Raw genomic sequence first — 22,029 nt, forward strand, 5'->3', positions numbered from 1 at the left:
TCACTCTAAAGTAGTAGTAGTACAATGTTGTCCCTGCTTGTGTTATGTTTTAGTATTTGCAAAGTCAGCAGAGAAGCAGCTCACGATCAGTCACGCTACTGAATGTTGTTTCCAAATGAGTTTAATTAGGATTCGTTTTTTATTGCTGTAAGAATGGTTATGAAGCTTTTAGAGAACCAAAAGTGTTTGTAGCAACATTAGACCAAAAAATTTAGAAGTGCGTCTGGATTGTATAATGAGCTCATTCGTTTTCCTTTCTTTTCTTTTGTGGTCAAATGAGCTCATTGCTTATGGAAGCCATTTTCTTTTTCTTCGTATTCAATATATGTTGACTACTGCTACAATTCTAGCTGGCCATAGAAGAAAACGTGCATGCCAATGCGTGGAGACATACATACAATTGTAACTATGGAATTGAAAAACAAAGCCGAAGTGTGGACTGTGGATTGCAATGTTGCCCTACTATAGGCTGCTGCGATTCTCAAAAGTACTTCATGCCACTGCTTTTTTAATGTACTGTGTGCATTTTTCTTTCTGTGTTCAAAATCCAAAAGCCAATCAGAAGCGCTTTTAATTACTTGGTTTGTTGTCTCCTGTTGGTCACCTTCTGTTTAAAGCTACTTTTGCTGTTTCAGATGGTCGTTTAATATAGGACATAATTTGAAATCCCATGTATGCATATTTAGTGCTGGATTAAAGATATACATAATATATATATATATATATGTATATTCTTACAGTCAGTCTTTCTAAACTGTTTCAACTATTGCTGATGTCACAGCATATCTCCTACAACCACTACTCCACAATACCATTTAAATTACACAGGACAAACCCTAAACATAATTTGATTACTTCAACTTTAAACTTTATAGTCCATTAACAAGCAACTGATCAGTCTGGATTAAATAACAGGTCGAGTTAATAAGGTAAGGCAAAGTACTTTTAAATTAAGAAAATGACGATCGAATCGCATAAACCAAACCTACTTCATCTGAATTTAATTGAAGTAATGATGACATATGAGAGAGGCCTTAATTCAGTGACTGCGGCTCGTAGGATTTAGGAAGAGATTGGATTAGTTAAAATTCTAGGTAGTTTAAATCCCAGCTACATAATTAACCATGTCTACTGATGAAATAACTGCATGCTGATGAGATATGGTATGACCATAATTTCTTTTATATTTTATATTATGAGAATCAGTATTATATTATTTGATGAATAATCAAATCAATTGTACAATGAAAGAAAACAACATGAATGAAAGAATTAGGCAAAACAAACTACACATAAAAGATTTGATCGTCGAACTACTATTCTAGTCTTATCCTCTTCCCATGTGAAGTGGAAAGAAAGGATCAAGACCCTGGGGTTAGGTATTCAGACTACTAAGTTCTTTCTTAATGCTAGGTTTGGATCCACCGTTGCACAGTGCATTTCTACTTGAGTTTAAGAAACAATCAAAGCAGAAACAAATTATGGTGAGGAATCTAAAACTGCAATAAATAATATTTGATGAACGTTCCTTCTATGATATCTTCATATTTGACTACCGACAGGATTTGTTCAACATTAGCAGACCATATATAGCACGCAGAAAATAAAACAAAAACAAAATATTTAGCAACATTATATTACAAATTAGGTCATAAACAATTGGGTTAGCTGGGCTGCTGGAGAGAAGACTTAGACTGATAATGAGTTATGCCTGCAACTACCACCTTTACAAAGATTAAACAACCCTTATAAAATTGCAGCGTGGGATATGCCAAAATCAAATATCATATATTAAATAAATTAAACAATATAAAATTATTTCATTTTCTTAGAGAATATATTTAATTTGTTATTGTAAAAGAGGTACCAACGTGTATGCTTTTATGCCCGCCAAGTTATTAAGCATCGATCGCTTTCATTTTCCAAAACTTCGAAAGTTAATTAAATTATCTGCACAATGCCTTAAATTGACACACTATTTATTCTTCCTTTAATTTCTTTCTTATAATTTAATTAAGGGACATTTTGGATGCAGTCCCTAACTATCAATATTTTTTGATTGAAACATTATTTGTTTTTAGTTATTGATCGAAAGTCCATGACATTAATGTAATAGTGTAAGTTACTATAAATTTTAAATTAAAAATTAAAAATTGAAAGTTGTTTCTGTTTATATTAATGAGATTTTAAATATAACCCATAATTTGTGGGATTAAAAATAATAAAATATAAATTATACTCTCTATTATATTGTGTGTGTGTGTGTGTACGTAAATATGGGTACATTCATCAAAATTAACAAAAAACAATTATTGTACCAAAACATGGGTACATTCTTCAAAACATAGAAGAAAAAAAAAAGATATTAGACTTAATAACATTAGTAAATTTCTTCGATTAAACTTGACATAGATACATTCTCAAATCAACAATAAAGAATGTACCCTTATAAGTTTAAAAATGGATTAAAAAAATTGAATGGATTTTATATTAAAAATTTGGTTACATTTTATATGAAAAATTTGTACATTTTATATTGAAAAAAATGGTACATTTTACATATAACAAATTCGTATATTTAAGAATAAGTACATTTAAGATTGAAAAAAATTGAAAATTATATGAATGAGTACATTTAAGATTAAAAAATTGAGAATTGTTTTATAAAAAACTAATGGGTACAAACTTATTCTAATTTAATTTTTTTTATTTTGGAAATGTTTGAATTGAAAATTAATTAGGAGTATAAAAGAGGTGTGATTATTAAAATCTTAAATCCATTACTAATTTTTATTTAAAAAAAATATGTAATAAACATGTACATTCATTATCACATTAATGAGAGCACATCCAGCGGGGGAGGTTGCTCGGGGGCCAGGCCTCCAAACAGTAGCAAATTGTTGGGGGTATGACCTCCAGCGTTATGAAGCCCGAGCGACAAGCGAGGCCCGAGGAGCAGGCCCGTCAAGGATTGCCAACCCGATAGCCCGAAGGCTGCATCAGGCGCGTGAGTTTCACACGAGCGTGGGCGCGAGTCATCCGACAAAAAAACAGGGCTGGGGCCCGCGACATCAGTTGAGAAAAGTTACCGTTGGGGAAGCCACGTGGCTTCCCCATGTCCGTTCGATTGAAACGGTCTTATTTTATGGACCGTTGGATTTCCAACGGTAAAAAACATTTAAAAATCTCATTTAATTTCATCTGTTTGATTTAAGATCAACGGTCCACGTTATTAGGCTTTGTAAATTTAAAAAAAAAACTGTTTAAAAATCTAAAATGTTACCGTTGTGACACGTGGCACAATCTGGAGTGTTGGAATTTAAATTTTTTTAAATCCAACGGCAGAGATTAATTAGGTGAATAAAAATTTAAAAAAATGTAAAAATCCGAAAAAAAAATTATGAAAAATTATAAAAAATTTTGATTTTACTTTTCTATAAATACCTTCTCATTATCTTCTACCCTACACCACAATTTCATATTTTCTCAACTACTTTCAACCACATTCCTATCTTTCTCTCAAAGTTTCAATCCAATTTTTTTTTCCAACAAATGACTACTCAAGCAGGTACGAATCAGACGCTTCTTGAAGATGTTGCGTTGTGTACTAGTTGGGTTCAAGTTACTCATGATTCGATTACGGGTAATGAGATGCAGTTGCGAGAAATGTGGAGTCTTATTCATACCAATTATCTTGAGAAAATGGGTGGGCAAAGAACTAAAGAATCGATGTCCAGTCGTTGGAAATTACTTAGTCAATCGTTTAGTACGTGGAGAGACGCCTTGGCACAAGCTAGTGGTAATCTTCGAAGTGGGGAAAATTTAGCGGATTAGGTAACAATATATTATTTATTTGTTTGTATTATTTGTTAGCTACTTTCATTATGTTTATACCATATTTAGGGCCTCGTATTTAGACCTAGTATAAATATTCGGGGGACTTAAATGTAATTATGTAACAAAGGAATGGGCAAATATGTAATTAGGGGAGGAACCTTTATTCTATAAAAGGGCCTCCTCACCCTCACAAACCCTAAGTCTCTCTTATCTAGAGCAAAGCTCTGACACTCTCCCTCACAAATCTCTCAGATAAATATAATCAGTGTGGACGTAGCCCAAACCTTGGGATGAACCACGATACATCTTGTGTTATTTACATTTCTTGCAGATTCACGGTCGGATTTACGTTGTTCCAAGACCTCCGGTTTTGTGCATCAACATTTGGCGCCGTCTGTGGGAAACGATACAAAAAACTATGTCGGTTCTCTTTCATTTTTTTCATCAAACCTCACCATTGTGAATCTGCAAAAATCACAAAAACTCAGAAACCCAGTAACTTTTCTCTCTCACTCTATTATCCTCTTACACACAAGTCACAAAAAACCAAACACTCTCTCCCTCGACCTCACCGTCATCGACCTCTACAACAACAACCTCATCGGCGACCTTCCCGTATTTTGGGCTTACTGTAAAATGTCTCCCCCAGTTGAGTCTGGGATATTAATCTTGTCTACCATCTCTGATTTCATCTTTAATTCTTTGTAGCAAAACTTGGAACACAACAACTCATCCCAGCTCTAACAAAGCAGAGAGGAATTCAGGAGAGGTTGACCTGTAAATCCCAATTCCCAACTGCAGTGATGAGAACCCCTCATCCCAATCATCACCCATCCAAGTCGCCCATATCCCCATCTGAGGATAACTCTGACCAGACCCGACCCACAATGCCCGACCTCGGCGTGTCGGTGGCCAGCGGGCTGAGGAAGAAGGGGCTCTGCGTGAGGCCATGGCTGCTTCTGAAGTCCAACGGGCAAGCCTAGGTTGTAGAGGCCGACAAGCACACTATCATGCGGCGGACCCGTCTACCCGCTCGGGACCATCGGATTCTGGATCCGCTTCGTTTGTACCTATCTACGGTGCTGGGTTGAGAGCGAGCTATAGTTCTTAAGTTCATCCAGAGTGATAATCGCCTTGAAACAAGAGAATCGGTGGAGAAAGTTCTTGGGTTCATCTAGAGCGATAACTGCCTTGAGGGACTAAGAAGATTAGAATCACCTGTGAGTCCTGAGGATGAAACACACTAGTAGTTCTCCTCTGGCAGCAGGGGAAGATGCGCCCTTTAGATGGGATCACGTGAGGGTCAAGTTGAAGAAGGAAAATTGATCAAAGGTGGATATCTAGAGAGTGAAGAGTTATTGGGAATCGACAGAGTGGGACAAGTTCTCATTCTTCGCCACTTCAGCAGAGACGACACACACAAAGGGCTCTACGATGCAAAACTGGGTCACCATCGACGTCTTAATCGCCGAAAACCAGGCTTCTTACTTTTTTTTGGTGTTTTCTTTCTTTCTTCCCATTCTTACTCTTTCTGCGCATTTTTTATCGGAGAAAATTGAAGATTCATCTGATTCCCTCCCGCCAGAATTGTCTTTTTAGCTGTTTATGTGCAAATGTCGACTACGTTTGTTGAGCAAGGCACGCTGATGGACAAATCTATCGGTTCTTTCACCATTCCCCCAGCCTTCCTCTCAACTTTTGACGTCATCAATGTTATTTTCTGGGTCCCTATGTATGACAAGTTTATTGTCCTAATTGATAGGAGATTTACGGGTAAAGAAATGGGCTTCTCAGAGTTGCAACATATGGGTATTGGTTTCTGGTTGGTTCATCCCTTCTGGTGGCGCCGCAGCTTACATTACATAGGCTGACAACAAAACCTTCACTGTCCAAGACACTCTTGCATTCACGTACAGTAGCAGAAATCACGAAGTAGCGGAAGTGACAAAGGCAGCTCTTGATGCTTGCAATGCACTAGTCACGTCACTTTGGAGACTGCCAGCCCTACAAATATCACGCTTAGCTCTTTAGGGAAGCATTATTATATCTGCACCTTCTCTGCCATCGAGTGCGGATGGGACATCGAGGCCATAAGGGGTAGAATCTTAGAACGCCATTATGTTCTGTCCTGTGTCATGTCCTCCGTTAGATCCAAGTACTCTAAGTCTTTTCTTAGGGTCTCTTCCAAAGTTTTCCTAGGTCTTCCTCTACCCCTTCGGCCCTGAACCTCTGTCCCATAGTTGCATCTTCTAATCGGAGCGTCAGTAGGCCTTCTTTGCACATGTCCAAACCACCGTAACCGATTTTCTCTCATCTTTCCTTCAATTTCGGCTACTCCTACTTTACCCCGGATATCCTCATTCCTAATCTTATCCTTTCTCGTGTGCCCACACATCCAACGAAGCATCCTCATCTCCGCTACACCCATTTTGTGTACGTGTTGATGCTTCACCGCCCAACATTCTGTGCCATACAGCATCGCCGGCCTTATTGCCGTCCTATAAAATTTTCCCTTGAGCTTCAGTGGCATACGGCGGTCACACAACACGCCGGATGCACTCTTCCACTTCATCCATCCAGCTTGTATTCTATGGTTGAGATCTCCATCTAATTCTCCGTTCTTTTGCAAGATAGATCCTAGGTAACGAAAACGGTCGCTCTTTGGTATTTCTTGATCTCCGATCCTCACCCCTAACTCGTTTTGGCCTCCATTTGCACTGAACTTGCACTCCATATATTCTGTCTTTGATCGGCTTAGACGAAGACCTTTAGATTCCAACACTTCTCTCCAAAGGTTAAGCTTTGCATTTACCCCTTCCTGAGTTTCATCTATCAACACTATATCGTCTGCGAAAAGCATACACCAAGGAATATCATCTTGAATATGTCCTGTTAACTCATCCATTACCAACGCAAAAAGGTAAGGACTTAAGGATGAATCTTGATGTAATCCTACAGTTATGGGAAAGCTTTCGGTTTGTCCTTCATGAGTTCTTACGGCAGTCTTTGCTCCTTCATACATATCCTGTATAGCTTGGATATATGCTACTCGTACTCCTTTCTTCTCTAAAATCCTCCAAAGAATGTCTCTTGGGACCATGTGTAAATCCTTTTTCCCATCTCTATATCTTTCCATCAATCTTCGTAAGAGATAGATTGCCTCCATGGTTGAGCGCCCTGGCATGAACCCGAATTGGTTGTCCGAAACCCGTGTCTCTTGCCTCAATCTATGCTCAATGACTCTCTCCCAGAGCTTCATTGTATGACTCATTAGCTTAATACCCCTATAGTTCATGCAATTTTGTACATCGCCCTTATTCTTGTAGATAGGCACCAAAGTGCTCGTTCGCCACTCATTTGGCATCTTCTTCGTTTTCAAAATCCTATTGAAAAGGTTAGTGAGCCATGTTATACCTGTGTCTCCCAAAACTTTCCACACTTCGATTGGTATATCGTCTGGGCCTACTGCTTTTCTATGCTTCATCTTCTTCAAAGCTACAACCACTTCTTCCTTCCGGATTCTACGATAAAAAGAGTAGTTTCTACACTCTTCTGAGTTACTCAACTCCCCTAAAGAAGCACTCCTTTCATGTCCTTTATTGAAAAGATTATAAAAATAACATTTCCATCTGTCTTTAACCGCGTTCTCTGTAGCAAGAACCTTTCCATCCTCATCCTTGATGCACCTCACTTGGTTTAGGTCCCTTGTCTTCTTTTCCCTTGCTCTAGCTAGTTTATAGATATCCAACTCTCCTTCTTTGGTATCTAGTCGCTTATACATATCGTCATAAGCCGCTAACTTAGCTTCTCTCACAGCTTTCTTCGCCTCTTGCTTCGCTTTTCTATACCTTTCACCATTTTCATCGGTCCTATCCTTGTATAAGGCTTTACAACATTCCTTCTTAGCCTTCACCTTTGTTTGTACCTCCTCATTCCACCACCAAGATTCCTTTTGATGTGGGGCAAAGCCCTTGGACTCTCCTAATACCTCATTCCACACCCCCCCCCCAAAAAAAAAATTCCCGTTAAGTTTATAACTGCTATAAGCTAAGCATATGGTTGATCACCTCCCATTGGACTGTCATAATCTTATAAGAAAGTGAATAAATTGAAATGGGGAATGGAAGCGTACATTCATCAAAATTAACAAAAAACAATTATTGTACCAAAACATGGGTACATTCTTCAAAACATAGAAGAAAAAAAGAAGATATTAGACTTAATAACATTAGTAAATTTCTTCGATTAAACTTGACATAGATACATTCTCAAATCAACAATAAAGAATGTACCCTTATAAGTTTAAAAATGGATTAAAAAAATTGAATGGATTTTATATTAAAAATTTGGTTACATTTTATATGAAAAATTTGTACATTTTATATTGAAAAAAATGGTACATTTTACATATAACAAATTCGTATATTTAAGAATAAGTACATTTAAGATTGAAAAAAATTGAAAATTATATGAATGAGTACATTTAAGATTAAAAAATTGAGAATTGTTTTATAAAAAACTAATGGGTACAAACTTATTCTAATTTAATTTTTTTTATTTTGGAAATGTTTGAATTGAAAATTAATTAGGAGTATAAAAGAGGTGTGATTATTAAAATCTTAAATCCATTACTAATTTTTATTTAAAAAAAATATGTAATAAACATGTACATTCATTATCACATTAATGAGAGCACATCCAGCGGGGGAGGTTGCTAGGGGGCCAGGCCTCCAAACAATAGCAAATTGTTGGGGGTATGACCTCCAGCGTTATGAAGCCCGAGCGACAAGCGAGGCCTGAGGAGCAGGCCCGTCGAGGATTGCCAACCCGATAGCCCGAGGGCTGCATCAGGCGCGTGAGTTTCACACGAGCGTGGGCGCGAGTCATCCGACAAAAAAACAGGGCTGGGGCCCGCGACATCAGTTGAGAAAAGTTACCGTTGGGGAAGCCACGTGGCTTCCCCATGTCCGTTCGATTGAAACGGTCTTATTTTATGGACCGTTGGATTTCCAACGGTAAAAAACATTTAAAAATCTCATTTAATTTCATCTGTTTGATTTAAGATCAACGGTCCACGTTATTAGGCTTTGTAAATTTAAAAAAAAAACTGTTTAAAAATCTAAAATGTTACCGTTGTGACACGTGGCACAATCTGGAGTGTTGGAATTTAAATTTTTTTAAATCCAACGGCAGAGATTAATTAGGTGAATAAAAATTTAAAAAAATGTAAAATCCGAAAAAAAAATTATGAAAAATTATAAAAAATTTTGATTTTACTTTTCTATAAATACCTTCTCATTATCTTCTACCCTACACCACAATTTCATATTTTCTCAACTACTTTCAACCACATTCCTATCTTTCTCTCAAAGTTTCAATCCAATTTTTTTTTCCAACAAATGACTACTCAAGCAGGTACGAATCGGACGCTTCTTGAAGATGTTGCGTTGTGTACTAGTTGGGTTCAAGTTACTCATGATTCGATTACGGGTAATGAGATGCAGTTGCGAGAAATGTGGAGTCTTATTCATACCAATTATCTTGAGAAAATGGGTGGGCAAAGAACTAAAGAATCGATGTCCAGTCGTTGGAAATTACTTAGTCAATCGTTTAGTACGTGGAGAGACGCCTTGGCACAAGCTAGTGGTAATCTTCGAAGTGGGGAAAATTTAGCGGATTAGGTAACAATATATTATTTATTTGTTTGTATTATTTGTTAGCTACTTTCATTATGTTTATACCATATTTAGGGCCTCGTATTTAGACCTAGTATAAATATTCGGGGGACTTAAATGTAATTATGTAACAAAGGAATGGGCAAATATGTAATTAGGGGAGGAACCTTTATTCTATAAAAGGGCCTCCTCACCCTCACAAACCCTAAGTCTCTCTTATCTAGAGCAAAGCTCTGACACTCTCCCTCACAAATCTCTCAGATAAATATAATCAGTGTGGACGTAGCCCAAACCTTGGGATGAACCACGATACATCTTGTGTTATTTACATTTCTTGCAGATTCACGGTCGGATTTACGTTGTTCCAAGACCTCCGGTTTTGTGCATCAACATTTGGCGCCGTCTGTGGGAAACGATACAAAAAACTATGTCGGTTCTCTTTCATTTTTTTCATCAAACCTCACCATTGTGAATCTGCAAAAATCACAAAAACTCAGAAACCCAGTAACTTTTCTCTCTCACTCTATTATCCTCTTACACACAAGTCACAAAAAACCAAACACTCTCTCCCTCGACCTCACCGTCATCGACCTCTACAACAACAACCTCATCGGCGACCTTCCCGTATTTTGGGCTTACTGTAAAATGTCTCCCCCAGTTGAGTCTGGGATATTAATCTTGTCTACCATCTCTGATTTCATCTTTAATTCTTTGTAGCAAAACTTGGAACACAACAACTCATCCCAGCTCTAACAAAGCAGAGAGGAATTCAGGAGAGGTTGACCTGTAAATCCCAATTCCCAACTGCAGTGATGAGAACCCCTCATCCCAATCATCACCCATCCAAGTCGCCCATATCCCCATCTGAGGATAACTCTGACCAGACCCGACCCACAATGCCCGACCTCGGCGTGTCGGTGGCCAGCGGGCTGAGGAAGAAGGGGCTCTGCGTGAGGCCATGGCTGCTTCTGAAGTCCAACGGGCAAGCCTAGGTTGTAGAGGCCGACAAGCACACTATCATGCGGCGGACCCGTCTACCCGCTCGGGACCATCGGATTCTGGATCCGCTTCGTTTGTACCTATCTACGGTGCTGGGTTGAGAGCGAGCTATAGTTCTTAAGTTCATCCAGAGTGATAATCGCCTTGAAACAAGAGAATCGGTGGAGAAAGTTCTTGGGTTCATCTAGAGCGATAACTGCCTTGAGGGACTAAGAAGATTAGAATCACCTGTGAGTCCTGAGGATGAAACACACTAGTAGTTCTCCTCTGGCAGCAGGGGAAGATGCGCCCTTTAGATGGGATCACGTGAGGGTCAAGTTGAAGAAGGAAAATTGATCAAAGGTGGATATCTAGAGAGTGAAGAGTTATTGGGAATCGACAGAGTGGGACAAGTTCTCATTCTTCGCCACTTCAGCAGAGACGACACACACAAAGGGCTCTACGATGCAAAACTGGGTCACCATCGACGTCTTAATCGCCGAAAACCAGGCTTCTTACTTTTTTTTGGTGTTTTCTTTCTTTCTTCCCATTCTTACTCTTTCTGCGCATTTTTTATCGGAGAAAATTGAAGATTCATCTGATTCCCTCCCGCCAGAATTGTCTTTTTAGCTGTTTATGTGCAAATGTCGACTACGTTTGTTGAGCAAGGCACGCTGATGGACAAATCTATCGGTTCTTTCACCATTCCCCCAGCCTTCCTCTCAACTTTTGACGTCATCAATGTTATTTTCTGGGTCCCTATGTATGACAAGTTTATTGTCCTAATTGATAGGAGATTTACGGGTAAAGAAATGGGCTTCTCAGAGTTGCAACATATGGGTATTGGTTTCTGGTTGGTTCATCCCTTCTGGTGGCGCCGCAGCTTACATTACATAGGCTGACAACAAAACCTTCACTGTCCAAGACACTCTTGCATTCACGTACAGTAGCAGAAATCACGAAGTAGCGGAAGTGACAAAGGCAGCTCTTGATGCTTGCAATGCACTAGTCACGTCACTTTGGAGACTGCCAGCCCTACAAATATCACGCTTAGCTCTTTAGGGAAGCATTATTATATCTGCACCTTCTCTGCCATCGAGTGCGGATGGGACATCGAGGCCATAAGGGGTAGAATCTTAGAACGCCATTATGTTCTGTCCTGTGTCATGTCCTCCGTTAGATCCAAGTACTCTAAGTCTTTTCTTAGGGTCTCTTCCAAAGTTTTCCTAGGTCTTCCTCTACCCCTTCGGCCCTGAACCTCTGTCCCATAGTTGCATCTTCTAATCGGAGCGTCAGTAGGCCTTCTTTGCACATGTCCAAACCACCGTAACCGATTTTCTCTCATCTTTCCTTCAATTTCGGCTACTCCTACTTTACCCCGGATATCCTCATTCCTAATCTTATCCTTTCTCGTGTGCCCACACATCCAACGAAGCATCCTCATCTCCGCTACACCCATTTTGTGTACGTGTTGATGCTTCACCGCCCAACATTCTGTGCCATACAGCATCGCCGGCCTTATTGCCGTCCTATAAAATTTTCCCTTGAGCTTCAGTGGCATACGGCGGTCACACAACACGCCGGATGCACTCTTCCACTTCATCCATCCAGCTTGTATTCTATGGTTGAGATCTCCATCTAATTCTCCGTTCTTTTGCAAGATAGATCCTAGGTAACGAAAACGGTCGCTCTTTGGTATTTCTTGATCTCCGATCCTCACCCCTAACTCGTTTTGGCCTCCATTTGCACTGAACTTGCACTCCATATATTCTGTCTTTGATCGGCTTAGACGAAGACCTTTAGATTCCAACACTTCTCTCCAAAGGTTAAGCTTTGCATTTACCCCTTCCTGAGTTTCATCTATCAACACTATATCGTCTGCGAAAAGCATACACCAAGGAATATCATCTTGAATATGTCCTGTTAACTCATCCATTACCAACGCAAAAAGGTAAGGACTTAAGGATGAATCTTGATGTAATCCTACAGTTATGGGAAAGCTTTCGGTTTGTCCTTCATGAGTTCTTACGGCAGTCTTTGCTCCTTCATACATATCCTGTATAGCTTGGATATATGCTACTCGTACTCCTTTCTTCTCTAAAATCCTCCAAAGAATGTCTCTTGGGACCATGTGTAAATCCTTTTTCCCATCTCTATATCTTTCCATCAATCTTCGTAAGAGATAGATTGCCTCCATGGTTGAGCGCCCTGGCATGAACCCGAATTGGTTGTCCGAAACCCGTGTCTCTTGCCTCAATCTATGCTCAATGACTCTCTCCCAGAGCTTCATTGTATGACTCATTAGCTTAATACCCCTATAGTTCATGCAATTTTGTACATCGCCCTTATTCTTGTAGATAGGCACCAAAGTGCTCGTTCGCCACTCATTTGGCATCTTCTTCGTTTTCAAAATCCTATTGAAAAGGTTAGTGAGCCATGTTATACCTGTGTCTCCCAAAACTTTCCACACTTCGATTGGTATATCGTCTGGGCCTACTGCTTTTCTATGCTTCATCTTCTTCAAAGCTACAACCACTTCTTCCTTCCGGATTCTACGATAAAAAGAGTAGTTTCTACACTCTTCTGAGTTACTCAACTCCCCTAAAGAAGCACTCCTTTCATGTCCTTTATTGAAAAGATTATAAAAATAACATTTCCATCTGTCTTTAACCGCGTTCTCTGTAGCAAGAACCTTTCCATCCTCATCCTTGATGCACCTCACTTGGTTTAGGTCCCTTGTCTTCTTTTCCCTTGCTCTAGCTAGTTTATAGATATCCAACTCTCCTTCTTTGGTATCTAGTCGCTTATACATATCGTCATAAGCCGCTAACTTAGCTTCTCTCACAGCTTTCTTCGCCTCTTGCTTCGCTTTTCTATACCTTTCACCATTTTCATCGGTCCTATCCTTGTATAAGGCTTTACAACATTCCTTCTTAGCCTTCACCTTTGTTTGTACCTCCTCATTCCACCACCAAGATTCCTTTTGATGTGGGGCAAAGCCCTTGGACTCTCCTAATACCTCATTCCACACCCCCCCCCCCAAAAAAAAAATTCCCGTTAAGTTTATAACTGCTATAAGCTAAGCATATGGTTGATCACCTCCCATTGGACTGTCATAATCTTATAAGAAAGTGAATAAATTGAAATGGGGAATGGAAGCGTACATTCATCAAAATTAACAAAAAACAATTATTGTACCAAAACATGGGTACATTCTTCAAAACATAGAAGAAAAAAAGAAGATATTAGACTTAATAACATTAGTAAATTTCTTCGATTAAACTTGACATAGATACATTCTCAAATCAACAATAAAGAATGTACCCTTATAAGTTTAAAAATGGATTAAAAAAATTGAATGGATTTTATATTAAAAATTTGGTTACATTTTATATGAAAAATTTGTACATTTTATATTGAAAAAAATGGTACATTTTACATATAACAAATTCGTATATTTAAGAATAAGTACATTTAAGATTGAAAAAAATTGAAAATTATATGAATGAGTACATTTAAGATTAAAAAATTGAGAATTGTTTTATAAAAAACTAATGGGTACAAACTTATTCTAATTTAATTTTTTTTATTTTGGAAATGTTTGAATTGAAAATTAATTAGGAGTATAAAAGAGGTGTGATTATTAAAATCTTAAATCCATTACTAATTTTTATTTAAAAAAAATATGTAATAAACATGTACATTCATTATCACATTAATGAGAGCACATCCAGCGGGGGAGGTTGCTAGGGGGCCAGGCCTCCAAACAATAGCAAATTGTTGGGGGTATGACCTCCAGCGTTATGAAGCCCGAGCGACAAGCGAGGCCTGAGGAGCAGGCCCGTCGAGGATTGCCAACCCGATAGCCCGAGGGCTGCATCAGGCGCGTGAGTTTCACACGAGCGTGGGCGCGAGTCATCCGACAAAAAAACAGGGCTGGGGCCCGCGACATCAGTTGAGAAAAGTTACCGTTGGGGAAGCCACGTGGCTTCCCCATGTCCGTTCGATTGAAACGGTCTTATTTTATGGACCGTTGGATTTCCAACGGTAAAAAACATTTAAAAATCTCATTTAATTTCATCTGTTTGATTTAAGATCAACGGTCCACGTTATTAGGCTTTGTAAATTTAAAAAAAAAACTGTTTAAAAATCTAAAATGTTACCGTTGTGACACGTGGCACAATCTGGAGTGTTGGAATTTAAATTTTTTTAAATCCAACGGCAGAGATTAATTAGGTGAATAAAAATTTAAAAAAATGTAAAATCCGAAAAAAAAATTATGAAAAATTATAAAAAATTTTGATTTTACTTTTCTATAAATACCTTCTCATTATCTTCTACCCTACACCACAATTTCATATTTTCTCAACTACTTTCAACCACATTCCTATCTTTCTCTCAAAGTTTCAATCCAATTTTTTTTTCCAACAAATGACTACTCAAGCAGGTACGAATCGGACGCTTCTTGAAGATGTTGCGTTGTGTACTAGTTGGGTTCAAGTTACTCATGATTCGATTACGGGTAATGAGATGCAGTTGCGAGAAATGTGGAGTCTTATTCATACCAATTATCTTGAGAAAATGGGTGGGCAAAGAACTAAAGAATCGATGTCCAGTCGTTGGAAATTACTTAGTCAATCGTTTAGTACGTGGAGAGACGCCTTGGCACAAGCTAGTGGTAATCTTCGAAGTGGGGAAAATTTAGCGGATTAGGTAACAATATATTATTTATTTGTTTGTATTATTTGTTAGCTACTTTCATTATGTTTATACCATATTTAGGGCCTCGTATTTAGACCTAGTATAAATATTCGGGGGACTTAAATGTAATTATGTAACAAAGGAATGGGCAAATATGTAATTAGGGGAGGAACCTTTATTCTATAAAAGGGCCTCCTCACCCTCACAAACCCTAAGTCTCTCTTATCTAGAGCAAAGCTCTGACACTCTCCCTCACAAATCTCTCAGATAAATATAATTAGTGTGGACGTAGCCCAAACATTGGGATGAACCACGATACATCTTGTGTTATTTACATTTCTTGCAGATTCACGGTCGGATTTACGTTGTTCCAAGACCTCCGGTTTTGTGCATCAACATTTGGCGCCGTCTGTGGGAAACGATACAAAAAACTATGTCGGTTCTCTTTCATTTTTTTCATCAAACCTCACCATTGTGAATCTGCAAAAATCACAAAAACTCAGAAACCCAGTAACTTTTCTCTCTCACTCTATTATCCTCTTACACACAAGTCACAAAAAACCAAACACTCTCTCCCTCGACCTCACCGTCATCGACCTCTACAACAACAACCTCATCGGCGACCTTCCCGTATTTTGGGCTTACTGTAAAATGTCTCCCCCAGTTGAGTCTGGGATATTAATCTTGTCTACCATCTCTGATTTCATCTTTAATTCTTTGTAGCAAAACTTGGAACACAACAACTCATCCCAGCTCTAATAAAGCAGAGAGGAATTCAGGAGAGGTTGACCTGTAAATCCCAATTCCCAACTGCAGTGATGAGAACCCCTCATCCCAATCATCACCCATCCAAGTCGCCCACATCCCCATCTGAGGATGACTCTGACCAGACCCGACCCACAATGCCCGACCTCGGCGTATCGGTGGTCGGCGGGCTGAGGAAGAAGGGGCTCTGCGTGAGGCCATGGCTGCTTCTGAAGTCCAACGGGCAAGCCCAGGTTGTAGAGGCCGACAAGCACACTATCATGCGGCGGACCGGTCTACCCGCTCGGGACCATCGGATTCTGGATCCGCTTCGTTTGTACCCATCTACGGTGTTGGGTTGAGAGCGAGCTATAGTTCTTAAGTTCATCCAGAGTGATAATCGCCTTGAAACAAGAGAATCGGTGGAGAAAGTTCTTGGGTTCATTTAGAGCGATAACTGCCTTGAGGGACTAAGAAGATTGGAATCACCTGTGAGTCCTGAGGATGAAACACACTAGTAGTTCTCCTCTGGCAGCAGGGGAAGATGCGCCCTTTAGATGGGATCACGTGAGGGTCAAGTTGAAGAAGGAAAATTGATCAAAGGTGGATATCTAGAGAGTGAAGAGTTATTGGGAATCGACAGAGTGGGACAAGTTCTCATTCTTCGCCACCTCAGCAGAGACGACACACGCAAAGGGCTCTACGATGCAAAACTAGGTCACCATCGACGTCTTAATCGCCGAAGACCAGGCTTCTTACTTTTTTTTGGTGTTTTCTTTCTTTCTTCCCATTCTTACTCTTTCTGCGCATTTTTTATCGGAGAAAATTGAAGATTCATCTGATTCCCTCCCGCCAGAATTGTCTTTTTAGCTGTTTATGTGCAAATGTCGACTACGTTTGTTGAGCAAGGCACGCTGATGGACAAATCTATCGGTTCTTTCACCATTCCCCCAGCATTCCTCTCAACTTTTGACGTCATCAATGTTATTTTCTGGGTCCCTATGTATGACAAGTTTATTGTCCTAATTGATAGGAGATTTACGGGTAAAGAAATGGGCTTCTCAGAGTTGCAACAGATGGGTATTGGTTTCTGGTTGGTCCATCCCTTCTGGTGGCGCCGCAGCTTACATTGCATGGGCTGACAACAAAACCTTCACTGTCCAAGACACTCTTGCATTCACGTACAGTAGCAGAAATCCCGATGTAGCGGAAGTGACAAAGGCAGCTCTTGATGCTTGCAATGCACTAGTCCCGTCACTTTGGAGACTGCCAGCCCTACAAATATCACGCTTAGCTCTTTAGGGAAGCATTATTATATCTGCACCTTCTCTGCCCATTGAGTGCGGATGGGACATCGAGGCCATAAGGGGTAGAATGGACCAATTGCTCCAAGACTTTGACTTCTTTTCCACCGCCTCTATTTTCTCCACCAAGAGCCAGCAACATAATAATTGAAGTGGAAAGCAAAAGCAAAGCAAAGTAAAAGAATAAAGCAGAAAGAAAAACAATCAAGTGAGCTACAGCACAAAAGCAAAAGACAGAGACGCAGTGGAGAGAAAAGAAGAAAAGCAAAAGATCTTCCTATTATTATGATTCCTTCTGTCTGCCAGATGAAGAGACAGAGAGTGCAGCAGAAAAAACACAAACAAAAGCAAGGAATAAACACCCGCACTGCAAAAGCAAGGAATAAACACCCCACCAGAATGATGTGGTTTACTTTCCTTATTTTTGAATGATGTAATTTAATTTTCGTATCTTTCGGAGACATCTGTATAAACCCCATCAGAGTGTGAAAAAAAAAACGGCAAAGCCCAAAATAAATGGGCTGGAATGTTGTGTAGAGGGCGGAGGCCCATAAGCCCAAAATATCCCCAACCAGGTGATCAAAAGTATGCCCAGTGCTCCACAATTATTCCGCAACTTGCCGCTATTACCACCAACCAGGTGATCAAAAGTACGCCCAGTACTCCACAATTATTCGGCAACCTACCGCTATTACCACCAACCAGGTGATGAAATGTACAACCTGTACTCTAAAATCATTTGGCAACCAGCCATTCATGCCACCAACCAGGTGATGAAATGTACAACCCGTACTCCCCTTCATGCCACCAACCAGGTGATCAAAAGTACACCCAGTACTTCAAAGTTATACATGAACACTACTCATGTCAATCATGCACATGAGCATTACTCATGTCAATCATACATAAACATTCATGAGCATTACTCATATCAATCATACATAAACATTCATGAGCATCACTCATGTCAACATTCATGAGCATCACTCATGTCAACATCCATGAGCATCACTCATGTCAATCAACATAAACATTCATAAGCATCACTCATGTCAATCAGCTTCAAAAGCTCAATTTACAAAAGCTCTAGCTTCAAAAGCTTCATTTACAGAGCTCCAGCTTCAAAAGCTCCATTTACAAAAGCTCTAGCTTCAAAAGCTTCATTTACAGAGCTCTAGCTTCAAAAGCTTCATTTACAAAAGCTCTAACTTCAAAAGCTTCATTTAAAAAGCTCCAGCTTCAAAGGTTTACTTGCAAAACTTCACTTAGAAAGCTTCAGTGCAGGGTATGCAAATACCACATCCGAACAACCGCCACTTCGGCCCATACATGGATTCAATTTGAAGTCTCCAGCCAACAGACTCTATTGATCGAAGACTTGGGGGACTACATTATGTACCATATATTGGGCATCAACTAGGCCTCATGAAAATACTTGGGGGACTTAGCCCATTATCTATGTACTGAGGAGCGATCCCTTATTCTATAAAAGGGACTCCCTCACTTTCATTAGAGAGCACACATTGTTCATGTACTGAGGAGCGAGCCCTTATTTTATAAAAGGGACTCCCTCACCATCATTAGAGAGCAACGCCGCCAGCTGACCAACCGCCTCGCGGCGAGCATCACTCCTAACCCATCACTTATGTATAGAGGAGCAAACCCTTATTCTATAAAAGGGACTCCCTCACCACCATTAGAGAGCATCGCCGCCTACTGAGCAACCCCCTCACTGCGAGCATCAACTCTAGCCCATCATTTATGTATTGAGAAACGAGCCCTTATTCTATAAAAGGGACTCCCTCACCATCATTAGAGAGTATTAACTATAGCCCATCATTCATGTATGGAGGAGCGAGCCCTTATTCTATAAAAGGGACTCCCTCACCTTCAAACGCCGCAAGCCGAGCCAACCAATGAAGCATAAGCCACAAGCCGAGCAGCCTCGCAGCGTGTGCTACTTCTAGTTGAACGTCATTTCAGATTGAGCACTGCCTCATATCGAGCATCAGTTCAAAAGAGTATCTAGTTACTTCGGCCCACACATGGACTGAATTTCAAGTCTCCAGCCAAAAGACTTTCTTGACTGAAGACTTGGGGGACTACTGCTTATACCATATTTAGGGCCTCGTCACCCTGACAAACCTTAAGTCTTTCCTATCTAGAGCAAAGCTCTGACACTCTCTCCCTCACAAATACTCTCAGATAAATATAATTAGTGTGGATGTAGCCCAAACCTTGGGGTGAACCACAATACATCTTGTGTTATTTACATTTCTTGCAGATTCACGGTCAGATTTACGTTGTTCCAAGACCTCTGGTTTTGTGCATTAACACATTATATTTATTTGTTTGTATTATTTATTTGTTTACCTACTTTCATTATAATTATTTGTTAGCTACTTTCATTATATTTATTTGTTTGTATTATTTGTTACCTACTTTCATTATAATTATTTGTTAGCTACTTTCATTATAATTATTTGTTTGTATTATTTATTTGTTACCTACTTTCATTATAATTATTTGTTTGTATTATTTAATTTGTTACATATTCTCATTATAATTATTTATTCTCCCGCATTGTGTAGGAACTTCAAGCACAAGCTTGGTATGGTGTGAAAACCAAAAGCAAAAACAAAACATTCACCCGGTTTGAATGTTGGAATATTGTCAAAGATTGTCCTAAATTTAGAGTTGTGCATGTCGGTCCAGAAGTTTTCATGAACAGCACCCCTCTACACTCTACACCCGAGCATGCCTCACATGATCATGATGAAGATGATTATGAAGAAGTGCCTGAAACGCCCCCCGTTGAACAAATGTCGGGGTCGACCCGTTTTCTAATTAGGCCTCAAGGTAAGAAGGCTTCAAAGAGAAAAGGTAATGCTTCCAAGAATGATTATGCAAAGTATATGGAAGAACTTGGTGAATTGAATTTGCCCCGGGAAATGGCTAAATTTGAGGCTGATAAGGCTAGAGAGGATGCAAAAGCTGTAGCTTTTGAGAAAAAATTTGAAGCTGATGAGAGAGAAAGAGAACTACTTCGGCAAGAAAGGGAACATAGAAGAGAATAAAGAATGGCTGAACGAGATCGTGACATTATGAAGGAGCCTTTAGAAGGGAAGTCTCCATACTCTAAATATTTTTGGAAGTCGGAGAAAGCGAACGTGGTGCGAAGGAGGCGTGCAAGAGAAGCGAGAGCAAGAGGAGATGATCCTAGCACGACAAGAGAAGATCATCCTAGCACCACAAATTGGTTAGGTGATGGTTATCCATTCACGAACCCATAATTTTCCAATCAATTTGGGTTGTAATTTCTTATTCATTGAATAGAGTACTTTATGTTGTTTCTAATTTATTGAAATTAGTACTTTATTTAAACTAAAAGTATATTTATTTCATTTGGTAATTTATTGAATTTAGTACTTTATGTTGTTTCCAATTTATTGAATTTAGTACTTTATTCAAAACACATTTAAACACACCAAATAAAATAACATCAACACACCAAAAAAACACACCAAATAAAAACAAACACCAAATAAAATTACATTTCAACTCACTAAATGAACTAAAAAAACACACCACATAAAAAAAAATAAACACACCAAATAAAAACAAACACTAATGAACTTAAGTATCTTCAACACCCCTCAATTCCCACTGGTGCTCTATCAAGTCAATTTGGCGAAGTGCAGTATATCGTTGAATGATCCTTTCATTGTAACGTCCATCCCTTTCTAATGGCTCGTGTTGCACGGGCTCATCGGTGGCGTCATGAGCACAATATATACGTGTTCTTGCATTATTCATCATGTCTGGCTCATATTCATCAACGGCTTCATAATCGTACTCATCTTCCACAATCATGTTGTGAAGAATGATGCACGTCATCATGACGGATCGAATCGACTCTACATCAAACAATCTGGCAGCACCCCTGATGATCGCCCAGCGAGCTTAGAGGATACCGAAACAACACTCCACATCCTTCCTGCACCCCTCTTGACATCTTGCAAAGTGTTTTTTCTTTGCACTTCGCGGACGTGGCACTATTTTGACAAATGTTGACCACCTTGGGTAAATGCCATCAGTTAGGTAGTATGGCCCGTCGTACATATGTCTGTTGACCTCATACGTGACTTTTGGTGCCTTTCCTTGCAAGACATCGTTGAACATTAGGGATTTGGCAAGGACGTTGAGGTCATTTTGAGCTCCCGGAACCCCGAAAAAAGCGTGCCAAATCCATGTATCAAAAGATTCCACCGTATCCAAAATGATACTTTTTGATCCTTTTCTGTCCCCATAAGCGCCTTGCCATGCACTTGGACAGTTTTTCCAAGTCCAGTGCATACAATCAATGCTTCGAATCATCCCTGGAAAACCTCGCATCTCGCATTACTTCAGAAGCCTTTGCAAGTCCATATGAGAGCAACGCCAGCCATGCTGGTTGCTCGGGCCACAGGCGAGGAGAAAGGGCCCTCAGGCCGGTGGGTGCAGCTCCAGCGGGGACGGGCCCGAGTGAGGGTGGGAGCCCGAGTCGGAGGCCCGTGGAAAGTTGACAGGCCTGGCCCCCGAGCTCGTGTGACGTCACGCTGACGCAAGGGCTGGGTCCGGCCTTTTATTTTATTTTTTTTGTGTCAGGCGCGTGCCCCTCACTCGCGAGTGGGGGCGCGTCGCCCGACATGATTTCAGGGGGATGGCCCGCGCGTCAGTTACCGTTGGGAAGCCACGTGGCTTCCCATGGGCCGTTAGATCCCAACGGTTCTTTAATAAGAACCATCCGA

General features: G+C 39.9%; 1 protein-coding gene across 1 annotated transcript; it reads right to left on the reverse strand.

Annotated features, from left to right (window-relative positions):
• Positions 1–20,875: 20,875 nt before the first annotated feature.
• LOC139198552 (uncharacterized) lies at positions 20,876–21,634 on the reverse strand. Its single transcript, XM_070827445.1, has 2 exons — positions 21,318–21,634; positions 20,876–21,182 (listed from the first exon to the last, which is right to left on the reverse strand). Exons 1-2 carry the CDS (start codon positions 21,632–21,634, stop codon positions 20,876–20,878), a joined length of 624 nt encoding a protein of 207 aa, XP_070683546.1.
• Between the last annotated feature and the right edge of the window lie 395 nt (positions 21,635–22,029).

This window comes from Malus domestica, chromosome 09 (genome assembly GCF_042453785.1).
Source record: "Malus domestica chromosome 09, GDT2T_hap1".
NCBI lineage: Eukaryota > Viridiplantae > Streptophyta > Magnoliopsida > Rosales > Rosaceae > Malus > Malus domestica.

Excerpts from the sequence above, each read along its gene's own strand:
- LOC139198552 (XM_070827445.1), bottom strand. The coding sequence starts at position 21,634 with ATGCGAGGTTTTCCAGGGATGATTCGAAGCATTGATTGTATGCACTGG. Across the intron at positions 21,183-21,317 it reads ACTGATGGCATTTACCCAAG|GGGTGCTGCCAGATTGTTTG; the intron begins GTGGTCAACATT and ends GGCGATCATCAG.